Source organism: Maniola jurtina, chromosome 11 (assembly GCF_905333055.1).
Source record: "Maniola jurtina chromosome 11, ilManJurt1.1, whole genome shotgun sequence".
Lineage (NCBI taxonomy): Eukaryota > Metazoa > Arthropoda > Insecta > Lepidoptera > Nymphalidae > Maniola > Maniola jurtina.
In genome coordinates, this window is record NC_060039.1 from 3,232,315 (window position 1) to 3,248,125 (window position 15,811).

Genomic DNA, 15,811 nt, shown 5'->3' on the forward strand with positions numbered 1-15,811 from the left:
CATGAGACGGGCCTGCCCGCGAAATTCAAATTTAATTTGGTTTTTCGCAATTTGTAAACTAACACAACAACGTAGGCTTATGGTATTTTAATTGCGACAACGGCAGTATCATCCTCACAGGTTTATATAAAAATCTTTACTTGAAAGGGTCCAGTTTAAGAAATTAATTCTAGTCTGTCGTATTAGTTTACAAATTGCGAAAAACCAAATTAAATTTGAATTTCGCGGGCAGACCCGTCGCTTCCACCTTATAGCTCGATATTCCGTAAAACCTGCATCGATCATTATTACAATCGCAATTGTTGTTATTGACTAAAATTCTATTCTTGATGCAAACATTTAAGCCAATAGTGAACAAGCGTCAACCAATCAGAGGTGATTGCGATCGTGACATTGTAGCCTATCATTCTACCGCAATCGAGCGTCTGAATGGATATACAAGGAACTACAATGCACAATTATTGCAAAGATACGAGTATTTAGCTATAATAAGTGTATGTGGTCATTCTTGGTGATTGAATGGTTTTATATAGCAAAATATCATCTACCATAATTTATTTTAACAAGTATAAATTAAAAATTTATAACACCCCCGACAAGTGAAAGTTACAGTAACTAGAAAAGAGCTGATAACTTTCAAACGGCTGAACCGATTTTCTTGGATTATAGCTAAGAACACTCTCGATCAAGTTACCTTTCAAACAAAAAAAACTAAATTAAAATCGGTTTATTAGTTTAGGAGCTACGATGCCACAGACAGATACACATATAAACAGACACACAGATACACACGTCAAACTTATAACACCCCTCTTTTTGGGTCGGGGGTTAAAAAATAACGTTGAAAAGTATAGCTGACCGACTCATCAAGGCTCAAAGTTTGCTGAATATAATTATTACATACTAGAGGATACCCGCGGCTTCACCCGCGTGGAATTCGCTTTTTTAATCCCGTAGGAATGCTATAATTTTCCGGGATAAAAAGTAGTCTATGTCCTTCCCTGGGGTATATCCGAAGTCTGTACCAAATTTCATCAAAATCGGTTCAGCGTTGGGTCGTGAAAACGTAGCAGACAGACAGACATACTTTCGCATTTAGAATATTAGTATGGATATTTTCTTACTAAGAAATGGGATTACCTACCTTACCTAATTTACTTGAAGCGATAATATTCCGTAAGTTTTACCTTCTAATATAGAGTCCATCGTCTGCCTATACAAGTTGTTCCTCATCCTTACAAAGAATAACTCTTCAGGTCTTTCAGGAAGGTAGTACACCACCAGCTCGGTATGAGCTGACACAGGCTTCACCGCTTCGTACACCGGCTCACCCTTTACTTTTGTACAGACTAGGTTAACCTAGAACAATATTTATTTATTTACCAACAAATTATTGTGATAGCCTAGACCTAGTGGTTAAGACGTCAGCCTCCTGTTCGGGAAGTCAAGGGTTCGATTCCGGGCACATCCAACTTTCTGAAGTAATATCACTTTCAGTTAACTTGCTTTAGCGGTTAAGGAAAACATCGTGAGGAATCTTGCATGCCTGAGATTTTTCCATTATGTTCTCAAACATGTGTGAATTTTTTTTGTAACTTGTAACTTACTTGGGGTCCATAATTCTCGGAAACTCGAAGAAATCGCACCCAATTACAGTGCCGCACTTGAATCCCACCAGAAGTGCAGACTTCATCAAATAAGCCAAATCGATGACGTACCTGCAACAAAAAATAGGAAATATTAATATAACTTTCAAACGGCTGAACCGATTTTCTTGGATTATAGCTATGAACACTCTCGATCAAGCCACCTTTCAACCAAAAAAACGAAATTAAAATCGGTTTATTAGTTTAGGAGCTACGATGCCACAAACAGATACACAGATACACACGTCAAACTTATAACACCCCTCTTTTTGGGTCGGGGGTCAAAAAAGCAACCTAAGTAGGTACAGTTTATGTATAAAATTCACTTTTTCAAACATAAAATCTCGGCAAAAGTAAACTTACTCCTAAGATACTACTAAAATTATGTATAATATATGTATTATATACAGAGCTTTTTATCCCAATTACTAAGATAATTATTCCGGTCAAAACCATTTAGTTCATACGTTGCTGCATTTGATTGGAGGTTACATTAGCTTTATCTATGTATTAATCGTTTTTCAACCGTTTAATACGCCTTATCAAATCCAATATTCTTTGGCAAACATTTTCTTTGAAGATACCGCAGTTTAATTAGAGATACTTGTACGGTATCTGACGCTAGATGTGGAGTATTTAAGTGCAATATGCATATAGTGTAATCTTATCATGGTTGTAAATTGCGTGTACTTAGTTACTTTGATGACTGTAGTTCCCGTTTCTGTAAAAACTTGTCTTTCCGCGACGTTTTTCCACCTTCATTTTTAACTTAAAAAATCGTAGAGCAATTTCACTGTGAAACTGTAGGTAGGTATTGGAAATTTTATAAACTTTTTTTACGGTTTGACATGAAACTAAGTTTTTTTTAATTATTTTATTCATATTACCTACTCCAAAGAAAACACATATTAATAATTAAGAAGCATGATAGTCAGTTTCAAGGCCTCCAAAAACTTATACCTACTTGATCTTAGATCTGGCGATTTTTTGATAAATCAATTATAAAGTCGGGCAAAGTATTTTTACTGCCAATTGACAATTTTAATGATTAAATCTATCCATTATTTGGTTTTACATTTTTTTTTAAACGATATTATAATACACCGTCCAGATCAAGTAATCTGAATTCAATTTGATTCCAAATCTATATTGTATCGATTTTTAATGGATAATGGTCCCGATCAAATTTAATTGACGTCGATCGCGAGGAGTCTAAAAAATATAAAAAAAACATTGTTAGTAAAAAGACGTAGGGATATAAAAATAGAAAGTTTGCAAGTGTTGGACAGAAATTAAAACAATTATCGAGACATAAGTTAGGCTCAGCTACGCATTCAGACTTTAAGAAAAGTGAGTAAATAGGTAGGTAATTTCGATGGTACTTTCGGTAGTACTTAGGTACTAGTGAATGAAAATTCAAAAGCACTTGAAAATTTATTTGAAAAAGTAATTCTATTTCTATGTATTTCTGTTGTTGATTAAATTATTTTTCTTTTTTTACTTTCGTAAAAAGAGCTTTTCGTAACATCTATTAGGTAAGTATAGGTACTTTAAATGTATAGCTCGCAGCAGAAAGATACCAACCAATCGTACACGTATAAAGCAATCAATCTCATTTTAAACCATTATTCATAGGGTCATTAGCGCTAATGTTTTACGAGAAGTTTAAGTGTAAATAGCGTCTACTTTCCCTGTAACGTTCAAACAATCAGCACTAGCCAACCTCTGGCTATCACGATTTTATAGATCCATTTACATTAGAACGAAACGATATCGGATCCCTTAAACAATATTAATTTAAAAAAAGATCATAAGGAAATGTATGCCTAGTTATTATAAAATGTGAAAGTGTGTATGCCTGTCTGTCTGCTAGTTTTTCACGACGACTCATCTATTGAACCATTTTGTCATAGGTATAAAGATAGCTCACATAACACATGCCAGGGTAGGACACAGGTTACTTGTAGCTTGGAAAATAAAAGAATTCCCACGGGATTCAAAAGAAACAGTCCACGCTAATGAAGTCGTGGGCATCACTTAGGTAGTTTGTTATAAAAGTGAAAAGGCAGAGTTACTCAATGTTATAAGTAGTAGTACTATAGTAGTAATATTATATTATTTATTAGTGTAACCTTTTCAATTAATCACATAATAGTGGAGATTATGTTGGAATAATAATGCAACGGATTCCCAGATCAGTACATGCTGCAGTATTACACAGTAGCCGGCAAGATATATTGCACACAAAACTTTAAAAATAGATTTCGGCTTCGTAGAGCGTCGTCTTTGTCACCTATGTGACGTTTTGACGGTCAGACAGAGACAGCGCAATCTCTTTCCAAAAGTTCAATGTGCAATTTTCTTTCCTCAAAAACTCAATTTTCTGGCGGGTAGGCACTGTGGTACTGTACGATATCGTTCAAAAGGGTCACTTCCAGAAGCAAGCCAAAGGCGCTCACTTGCGTGTGTTCTCCGAAAACCGGTCAAATGCCTGTTAGCGTAATGGCATAAGGCTTAACCGTACCGAATGCTAACTATTGCTTTTGATTAGTGTAGGAAGGCACTACTGTGTTTTAAGAAATAGTTAAATCAACCACGATTCTTGGGATATATTAAATTAAATATAAGGGACAGTGCAGACTAGAGGCAATGCTACGGCTGCATTTTTATCAGCAAAAACAAGCTACCTAGTTCAAACAACATGTTAATTATTTCTTCAAGCACTTCGATGTTGCACACCCTTACACTTGAATATATCTTAGGTGTCTGACAGGGGAGTGTTTCGATAGTAAATGTCTGCCAATGCATGACGTGAAGAAAATATAAAAACACTAGCTGATACCCGCGACTTCATGCGAATGTAGGTTTTTAAAAATCCCGTGGGAACTCTTTAATTTAAAAATAAGCCGGGATAAAAAGTAGCCTATGTACTAATCCAGGGTTTATACCCTGGATTAGTACATACATTCTATCTCTATTCTCAGCCCAATCCGTTCAGTAGTTTTTGCATGAAAGAGTAACAAACATACATACACACATAGGTACACATACTCTTTCCCCTTTATAATATTAGTGTGATATCGATGAAAAAAGTCGACTTTATATTTTGATGAAACAATTTATAAGTACGATTTTGTTACTTGTTATCTGCCAATCCGAATTGATAGTTCCTCCCTGTGTTGGGGACAATGCGCAAAGTAACTTTCACTTTTTATAAAATAACTAAGGTCTGACCCTCACAGGCTCTTTTTCTATCAGAAAACTTATAAATCCTCAAAAATTACATGGCATTTAGGACAATCATACAATTTCATTAGTCATAACATCGTACAATTGCATCTGCATCTCAATTGGTTTGTAACAGTGTTTAACACGGACAGTTTAACAGGAGTACAAATTAACGTTTTCCTGATGTCAGAAATTTTGCTCCATAACTTAATATACCTACCTATGTTTGGCGGCAAATTATGTGCTCCATACAACTATATATACATGCATAAGTACTACGTACATGATCGTTTTTAAACAGAAGCCAAAATGGTCGCCAGCCCGGGGCCTGCATTACTGGCTGTGTGTTACGTTGGTTAAATTTAGTGGTGCTGTGTTTCCATTGTACACTCAGTTTTTCTCTTTTCAGCCTAAGGCTATTCACCGCCACGTAACATCTGTAATTTTACTGTGTAAACACTCGAAGCAAGCCGATAATATAAGACGTGATTCTTGCTGGTTCTCGGTAGGAAAGGCATTCCAAACCAGTGGTAGATGCATTTGACAATTCAAAAGTACACAATTGTAAAAGTATAATTGAATAAAAAAAAATTATTTATTTGATAGTCTAGTTCAAAGCAAACAGCAAAAGGCAAATTGAAGTTTTATTTTAGGCTGTGAATTTTTACACACTCTTCATACATTTTTTCTATAGCTTGTTGGAATATATCGATACATAGTACATACCAATGAATCCAACCATGAAGCTTTTTACTTTTTCAATTGCCAAATATACCTTAATTATAATAAATTTGAGTTTAGACCATATTTTATTACATTGGTTATACAAACGCTGTCAAAATCTCTTTATTCCTCATATTCTTAAAGTTTTTAACGATAAAAAAACTCTTATATTCTATCTTTGACGTACAATAGCGGATTTCATTCCTTCATTCGTTGAATAAAGAGACGCACGTCATTTTTGACGGATCCGAGATAATTTGAGCACACTCCCTGTATTAACTTGACAATGGAAACTCAGACAGCATGATTGCGTGGCTTGAGGCGATTATTTGGCTCACTTCCACCAAATTGCATCGCGCACGAGCTATTATGAACAGGAATGTAAGCCGAGTGGGGAGTCTCGTTAGAATACGCTATCAAGCTTCATAGCCAAGTGTTTCAGTAAATTAAGTATACGGAACTGAATCTATTCAGCCCACTTAATCCAATAGGTTCAACAAACGTTCGTATTGCAAGTCCTGTCTGTATTAATCTACAACTTTGTTGTAATCTATTCTGTTAACCATCTGTTAACTCACATTATGACATTTCTTTACCTCTTAAAAAATTGCCACATAGATTTCCCGAAATTGTAAGGCAGGAATAAATTAGTCTTATAGTTATTTGGATAATAATACACTGAACTGTGCAAACTGTCCGACTGTCGCGGACGTCAAAGAGATAGTTCGCAAGCCGCGTTCCAAATGTCTATTTTATCAGTCGCGGCTTACGGACGCAATCACGCTTTCTTGTCCGATTTCAATATTTTGCGGTATTTTAAGTTTAACATTTTAATATACTTTTTTAAAGTAGAACAGTTTCTAGGAGATCAACCTCCATCGCGTAGTCTACAATCTATCAAATTTTGTTCTCGCAATTTCAGCCTTCTGACCAAAAACAAGCCATATTTGATTCAATTGACGATTCTAAAGCAATTTGTAAAAGTTTATTTGAACGAAAATCTTTATAGACGATTCTTTTTATTAACCCCCGACCAAAAAAGAGGGGTGTTATAAGTTTGACGTGTGTATTTGTGCATCTGTGTATCTGTTTGTGGCATCGTAGCTCCTAACCTAAAGAACCGATTTTAATTTGGTTTTTTTTTTGTTTGAAAGGTGGCTTGATCGAGAGTGTTCTTAGCTATAATTCAAGAAAATCGGTTCAGCCGTTTGAAAGTTATCAGCTCTTTTCTAGTTACTGTAACCTTCACTTGTCGGGGGTGTTATAAATTTTTAATTTACACTTGTTCTATTCTAGTATTCTTGATATAACGCCCCGAATTTTGGCCCGTGTTAGTAATTATTATCCATAGATTCGCAGTCAGGCGCGACCTTGTCATAAAAAAAAATACGGCAGATGTCTGATATTCTAATAACATAATAAAGAGCACACAAAACAGGTGTTATTATCGTGTTGACACGGCAATTGCGTGCAATACCGACCGTGACCAAAGATCGTGTTACTTCACGCCTCGGTATAACACGTGCTTTACCGTAGGGGTGGGTGGTAGACCGTGTAATCGTTTAGCATTTATGACCTGTGCTTTTCAATTAATCTTATTCAAATAAAGCACACTGTATAAATATTGGACCTATAGTGTGTTTTGAATATACAATACAATTCAAAATACTTTCCTACGGGGACTCTACTACGTTGTAAAGAGAACCTCAATGAAATTAAGCTGTGGCCTGGGTACATACTACATTGCTATGCCAGCAATACTGTCTTTTTTGTAAGTTACTTACACTTTACATAATGAAAGTGGTGGCAATACTTTTAGATCTATTAATTCAGTTTAGAGATCATGTACAAAGCCTGAAATTTCTTAAAGCTATACTTACCAAGAAAATAATATGGTATGTTTGCAGTATGAAAAACTGCAGTTCGTTGCTCCATTTGTCATGCAGAATTCTGCCATGCCTGCATAGGTTATGGCTTTGCCTATGCACTTATTTGTGTCCAATCGTACCACAGCCTGTCAATTGGTTCACAATCACAGTAGGGTTCGAATGAGAGGCAATTTTGAATATGACTATGCCACTCGTTTACACCCTCCAGTCATAGAATCAAGTTACAAGCGATGGACTTTGAATATTGTTTTAGAAAAACTTGTTGTGGAAATCGAAGACAGATCAATAAAAAAATAAGACAGCTAAGTTTTTCGAAAGTTTTAGCCTACAGCGGGAGGTTATTGAAAAAATTTAAAAGTCGAGGCAATCAATGAAACTCCAAAAATATGAATATCTAAACATAAAAAGCAAAAGGTGACTAACTGACTCGGGCTGAAAGGCACACAGATAGCTATTATGACGTAAAAATCCGCTTAGTAAGAATTTTTCAAAATCCAATTCATAAAGGGATAAAATAGAGGTTTGAAATTTGAGTAGCTCACATGGACGAAGTCGCAGGCATAAGCTAGTATTCTTTCTGTAAGCTTCTAAGCTTGTGCCTTAGCCCAGCTTCCGCGCGCTGTATCCAGTTGCAGTAATGTGCTATTATTTTGTTTACCCGCGGCCTTCACGACTAGCAATCTGTATGGACATTTGCGTAGGGCACGCGCTATTTTGACGCATGGTACATCAGCAACAAAGTTAGATTTGCACCCGTCAATAGTCGCTTGTACTGGCGGGTGCAATCCTTGCTTTATTGCTGACTGTACACATTGTAAGTGGCGATGCCTGGCGGTACAGACGTCAGCCTCCTATTCGGTAGTCCGGGGTTCGATTCCGGGTACGCACCTCTAACTGTTAGAGTTATGTTCGTTTTAAGCGTTTGAATAACACTTGTTTTACGGGCGAAGGAAAACATTGTGTGCAAACCTGCATGCCTGAGACTTCTCCATAATATTCTCCATGTTATGTGAAGATTAACGACAATCATGCTTCTTATTAAGCATGAAAAATAAAAACATGAATCAAATTCTCAGACCATAATTTACCTAAAATGTAACTTTATTTATGTGTGTTTCTCTGTAATATTTTTTGTGGTGTACAATAATAATTAAAGTATTCATTCATTTATTTATGCCTACTTGATACAAGTCAAGAGTATTCTCAATATGTATTTGTGGTCAAGTGCAATATAACATACCATGCCATGTTTCGGTCTGATATACCACGTGGCAGAGGGTGCGTAACAGACCATGCAATATTGCATGATAAAATCTACCACCTTGTAAATAACTAATAATTGATTGTGATATATAAAAAATGGTGTGAATGGTACAGCAAACAATATGGTGAAGGTACCATTCAGTTGGTGAGAAACCAATAAATCTAAGTTACCTCTTTCGAACTACTTATTTTTTCCTACTCACGATGAATGCTATTCGGGTAAGAGAATTAGTTTCCCAAAGATTTTTCCCCAAAAGCTGTTGAATGAATTTTAGTGCGGTTTTTAAATAAGTTATACTCTAATAGGTATAGCTTCATACCAGGTCCTTTAGATATTTTATGTTTTGTAAAAATAATATCACACTGCAATCGTTACCTTTTATAGGCAAACACTTAATTTTTTTTTTTGAGAGCTTCTAATTAGCTAAAACTACTTACACAAATACTTTAATACTGATTAAGTTCTATAAAGTAAAATGTACAAAACCAGTATTGTTCGCGTGGTACGTCACGGTCTAATATACCACGTGGAGGGTGGGTGTCAGACCGTGTCATTGCCTGATTAAATTGATACCTGTTTACTTGCACCTGGATTCAACTCCATGGGGGTGTAATTTCACCCTCATGTAATAGAAACTTTATATTTTTTTAGCTACTAGAAGAAAGAATGGGAGTTAAAAAAATTGCATGTCAGTCTTATAATGCAGCTACGTATGAATAAAGCACAAAACTTGTTCTCAATGAAAAAAATATTCGATTTACAAAATTGTCGCACAGCATGATGTCGCATGTAATAACAAAATGCTCTTAACCTCATGACATCAAGTTTTTATACGACTTCTCAAGTAGTTTTATAGGCTCATCGATTATCACATTACTGTACGAACTTTAACACCTTAAAAAGTACAAGACTATTAAACGATTTGGGACCGTAGTAGTTAATGTTAGGCCGGCCACACATGGGATACCATTAAGGGTGCTCGTAATTTTTTTTTTCTCTCGTCTGGCTTTACACTGATTAGCCAATGTCAAGTTTGTAGTTATTTACAAGTTAGGAAAACTATGTGTATAAGTATGGAACGACGAAGTCCGTGCTCGTAATCATACGAGAAGTAGAGAATCTCTTGAGGTGCATAACATCTGTTCTTAAAAAAGTATTTTTGTGATAACCATGACCACTTTGGCCAGATATTTTCGATAAAGAAGAAGAATACGACGCTTGTTATCCACACTGATTATGCTGGGTCATATTTTCATGTAAATATTTGCCTACCACATTTAAAGAATGATATAGGTAGGTTAGGTACCTAACAATAAGCTCAAATATGCATAATCTAAAGACAGAGAGGGAGAGGTGATGATGTAAAAACTAAAAACCAGATTATGTGAAGTTTTGCCACTGAAAACATACCTTACGTACTTACTAAAGAACCACCACGGCGCAGTGGTGGGTTTGGAATTTTATAATTTCTAACTTTCTGGTCTGGTCTGGTGAGAGGTTTCCACCGTGGCTAGTAACCACTCTACCGGCAAAGCCGTGCCGCCAGGCGATTTAGTGTTCTGATTCAATACTGTGTAGAAACCAAAGGGTTTAATAAAAACTGCCATACCCTTGATTGATAATGCATTCTAAGCGGAAGCGGGCTACGCTTCCGCTTAGAATGCATTATCAATTACCACCAGGTAGTATTGCAGCATAAAAAAAAAACAAGAAAAATCACCTAAAGTGTGATCAGCCTAACACTTCAAAAGCAGAAGACTATTAAACGATTTGCGGCCCTATAGTACGTTAATAGTTGTATGTGTTATGGATGAAAGTACGTCCCACAGCCCATTGTGTCCCCTTCATCGTTTCACTGAGCGTTAAATTGGATTATTTATTGTTTGTCCCCGAATACCGTTCCGCTCGTGATCGAGTCGTGAGTGAGGATTTATTAACACATATTAGACTTACCTACTGAATGGGACGAAAAAAGTAGCATCTAGTATTTTATTTGGTGTTCCATTATAAAATATTTAACAAGTGTAAATTAAAAATTTATAACACCCCCGACAAGTGAAGGTTACAGTAACTAGAAAAGAGCTGATAACTTTCAAACAGCTGAACCAATTTTCTTGGATTATAGCTAAGAACACTCTCGATCAAGCCACCTTTCAAACAAAAAAAACTAAATTAAAATCGGTTCATTACTTTAGGTGCTACGGTGCCACAGACAGATACACAGATACACAGACACACAGATACACAGACACACAGATACACACGTCAAACTTATAACACCCCTCTTTTTGGGTCGGGGGTTAAAAACATAATATTAAATTATGACAGAGGTGTTCAAGAACGTCTACATTTCGAGAGTCTTTCATCTAAATAGGTGCATAACAAAATATTAAGGGGTGTTATAAGTTTGACGTGTGTATCTGTGTATCTGTCTGTGGCATCGTGGCTCCTAAACTAATGAATCGACTTTAATTTAGACATTTTTTAATATAATATAATATAATCAAATTCAATCAAAAATCTATTAATGAATAGAATATAATCAAAGAAAATCAGTTCAGCCGTTTGAAAGTTTTTCTAGTTACTGTAACCTTCACGTGTCGGGAGTGTTATAAATTTTAATTTACACTTGTGAATATAAAAAAAAATTTCAAAAGAAAAATAAAACCGACTTCAAAAACCACAAACACTAAAAAGTAAAAAATAACTTTTATTTAGCTACTTACACATGTAATGTACCTAGGTATGAAGTCGAGCGAGCATATTAAAACAAAATTAGAAATCCAAGAGTGAAGCTCGCCCGACTTCATACCTAGGTACATTACATGTGTAGCTAAATAAAAGTTATTTTTTACTTTTTAGTGTTTGTGGTTTTTGAAGTCGGTTTTATTTTTCTTTTGAAAATTTTTTATTTCACAATTTTTAGTGGCCCCACTGTACTATAATATGCTATGCCCAGTTAAAACCCTACTGTTTACTAAGCTATTGCACTGATCGCGAGCAATTTGCTCCTATCTATTGAGGAGTTCTGTTCTCCATCTCCGAAGATATTCATCAGATCTTCACCAAATTTATATGGGACCACCTGCACAGTATACCCTTTCAAACAAAAAAAAAATTTTCCAAATCGGTCCAGGGGTCTTTGAGTAATCGGGGAACATACATAAAAAATAAAAAAAAAAATAAAAAAAAAAAGATTCCGACGAATTGAGAACCTCCTCCTTTTTTGGAAGTCGGTTAAAAATTACAGGACAAACCTAATGAATATACCTACTTCCCAGAGTACCTAAACGCTTCTATAAAACAGTCGCTCTATAAAACGCTCTTCTCAGACTTGGGCGCGTTTGGAACCCTCGTAGCTTTAGTTTTAAGTAACGTAATTAATTATCACCTCTATATCGTACAAGTTTAACAATTTCGACCATCAAAAGTAGAGAGTACCTACTTTGAAAAAATGATTTTGACTTTGACTTTTGACTTTGACTTTGACTTTGACAGTTTATTGCAATACATTCCCGAAAAGAAGCTCGCAATTAGTACACCTTTCGCACAATGCGTCCAAAGAAACTTTAAAAGGAATTCAACGATCCTAACCAGAATCTGCAATCTTCGCGTCACAATTTTAATCAAGGGCCCGCCGGATTCTATCGCTTTTTTAGCGGCCAGATTCTTTAGCGACGTAATAATTGTGCTAAATAACAGGGCGGAGTTCGGCTCGCCCAGTTGCATTTCGGTAGGCGCTTTAGAATTGAAAGGCGATAGAAGTGGCATTATTTTTTAACCCCCGACCCAAAAAGAGGGGTTTTATAAGTTTGACGTGTGTATCTGTGAGTCTGTGTATCTGTGTATCTGTCTGTGGCATCGTAGCTCCTAAACTAATGAACCGATTTTAATTTAGTTTTTTCTGTTTGAAAGGTGGCTCGATCGAGAGTGTTCTTAGCTATAATCCAAGAAAATCGGTTCAGCCGTTTGAAAGTTATTAGCTCTTTTCTAGTTACCGTAACCTTCACTTGTCGGGGGTGTTATAAATTTTTAATTTACACTTGTTAAAATTATCAACAGTCGATTTTAAGACAGCAAAAGTAGTTTTTTGCTGGTTTTGGTGCAAGGTCGCTTTTAGCCAAATTTTAGCACCCTGAGACCCCAATATCTATCGGTGTTTTAAACATGTGTCCTACCCATTGCCACTTCCTGTTAAGGTATGTCGGTTTCTCTTGAGGATCTCCTCATTTCTGATTTGATCACGGAGAGAAACTCCAAACATAGCTCTCTTTAACGCCCGCTGAGTGGCTCACTTTCTTATGAGAACCATGCGACATGTCTCGGATCCATATGTCATCAATAACAATACGCACTGGTCTCCAAGCTCTGAGGAATTTTTTGTAAGAAGACTGTACTCTGTTTAAACGTTCTTAGTTTAGAGACTAGTTTACCAACAGAATTGACATCATTATCTATTTCAACATGAAAATATGAGACGCAATAATGATAAGACGCAATTTGCATATCAGTACGATACACCTATTTATTGGACTTCTAGATAATAGATATATTTTAATCTATATCAGTTCATCTAGAAAGGTAGGTTTCTCGTAGATTGTAGAAATCAAATTACAAATGTGCGTTGTATAAAAACCGGTAGCATATTATCTGATTTAGATTAGGAGGAAAATAAACTGTCTCTGATTAAATATCACAAAAAATGCTAGACCGAAAGAGATTAAATGCACGATGTCTATGTAAAATGACTTAGTGTCCATTCAGACGGACCACACTACAGTCACAACAAAACGCAAATATTGTTGTCAGGTAGTAGTTGCGTTGTGTTAAAGGTCTTGCTGCCATGAATTGCTTAGAATAAATAGTACTTATGTTGGTTGCGATATTGTGGTCGGCTATTTAATGTGTAATTGATGTAATAATTATATTATTGACCACAGCAGGCACACTAGTTCGTGACAGCGACAGCAGTTGGACGCAAATGTTAGGACGTATAAAATATTTTGACACGTTTTATAGAATTCTGTGCTCAGCGACATTTTTGCCGCTGTGTTATGGTTGTAGGTGTGGCGCGTTTAAAAGGACCCCTTAGTTAAAAATCGCTTAAGTCTTGCCCAGAGGTTTTATGTGCAACGTTCACAAAGCCATAAGGCTTGTAATTATTTCATAATTGGTGGGCCGAGGCTGCCTCGGTAGCCGATACATCACGGATCCGTATTAACGTTAAGGCGTATCTACACTTCGTCATAAATTATGATCAAAAGATAAGAGTAAAGAGTATCGAACGCTATTAATAATATCGAATAATACGTACGCTCAATTTTTACGGAAGTCTTAATTTATGTTCTATCCTGCCTTATCTACTAGCTTTTGTCCACGACTTCATACGTAAGGAATTAGATTCTTAAAAATACCGTGTAACCTTCTCTACCTGCCTGTGAAATTGATTTATTACGATGGTACGGAACCCTTCATACCCGAGACCAACTTGTACTTGACCAGTTTTTTCCATAGGAGGGGAAATCCTCTTGGGCATGCGAATCAGACAGTGCTGGACTTCTACCGGCTAAACCCTTTCCTCTTTCGAAGCAATAATGTTCCTGCCTTGTTGAACTACCCTCAGTATACTTACATATTCGTACCTATCTACCTACTGCCGCGGTCTGACGCCTTTTATGTATTTTTAGATTACTATCAGCCACTTCATTTTCTCCTCGTAGGCTCTCCACCCCAAACTCACTTCCCAGCATAGAATAGAATAAATTTTTAATCAAATAGACTTTTACAAGTGCTTTTGAATCGTCAAATAATTTACCACTGGTTCGGAATGCCGTTCCTACCGAGAAGAACCAGCAAGAAACTCGGCGGTTGCTCTTTTCAATCATATCCACGACATTCCTCAAAAACGACATTCATTAAAAAGCATATTACATTTCGAATAAACTTAGACGTAGACAAAAAGTATAATATTGAGTCACAATTCTAAAACCACCTTTATTTTACTCTCGTAACTCCATTGATGCGTTCGTATGGCTCTAGGCGATGGTTGAATACGTTAATTCTTTAAACTTTCATCTCAAATAATAGGTGCCGTTTTGGAATGAGTAATAATCTGATTAATAGTAGCGGATCTAATTCGTTTACAAACATAAAACACAGTGAAAGTCATCCTCTGATTTATAATAACAAATCACTTTTATTTTGATGACTACTTTAGAGCACGTTTCAAAAATAAAACTCAATTAATAGCACTACTAGTACCACAACCAAAGTTATGAAAGTTACTAATCATCTATGGAAGGTATGGTAGGTACCTATGCTTTTAAAAAAATATTTTAAGCTGAGTAAAAAATATCTTTTTGTAATTTTAGATATTAGGTGAACACTAAGTAACATTTAGAAAAATTGATTGTGAAATTGTTTTGCTTTGATGATAAGCGAAATTATAAGAATAAGATTACTTACTTACATCAATGTTTTAGATATTATCAATGTACGTACCTATTCTTTACATAAATGACGACAATATTAACAAAAAACAAAAGGATGTTTAGTTTGTACAATATTATGTTAGGCCGCGATTACATCTGTAAGTTTTACTCACGTAAGTAGCTTACGTATTTAATTGTCAACTTTACTAAGATAAATGTTTGTCACAAGTTAATCATGTAAGTTATTTGCGTAAGTAAAACTTACAGGTGTATCTGCGGCCTAACGTTGACAACATAGCACTTATGTATTCTACACTTTATATCGCTATACCTTATGTTGGTAGACTGGAGTACAATATCCATTAAAATAAGAACCGACGTCGAACACAGCCCAAAAGTCTAGCAATAATAAAGTGCCTACAATATTACTTGTTTAGCCTGGAACGAAAAGGTAAAACTGATACTGCACGAGATTTTGCACTCAATTGTATCTTTAAAATATATTGACTAAAAATGTCCAGGTTGTATTTTATAGAACCAATGTCGCATTGACAAGAACTACCAAAGAAAAACTATCTTAGTGCCGCTATCTTGGCGGTCAAAACACAATAAGGATTAGCTGTAATTCGA

General features: G+C 35.7%; 1 protein-coding gene across 1 annotated transcript in view; it reads right to left on the reverse strand.

Annotated features, from left to right (window-relative positions):
• Nucleotides 1-15,811, reverse strand: part of LOC123869478 (zinc finger protein 177-like) — a 96,754-nt gene that overhangs the window by 38,165 nt on the left and 42,778 nt on the right. The window contains exons 2-3 of the mRNA XM_045912403.1: nt 1,608-1,718; nt 1,188-1,359 (exon numbers count right to left, since the gene is read on the reverse strand). Of these exons, the coding sequence (XP_045768359.1) occupies nt 1,188-1,359; nt 1,608-1,718 (283 nt within the window). The remainder of the gene's footprint in view (nt 1-1,187; nt 1,360-1,607; nt 1,719-15,811) is intronic.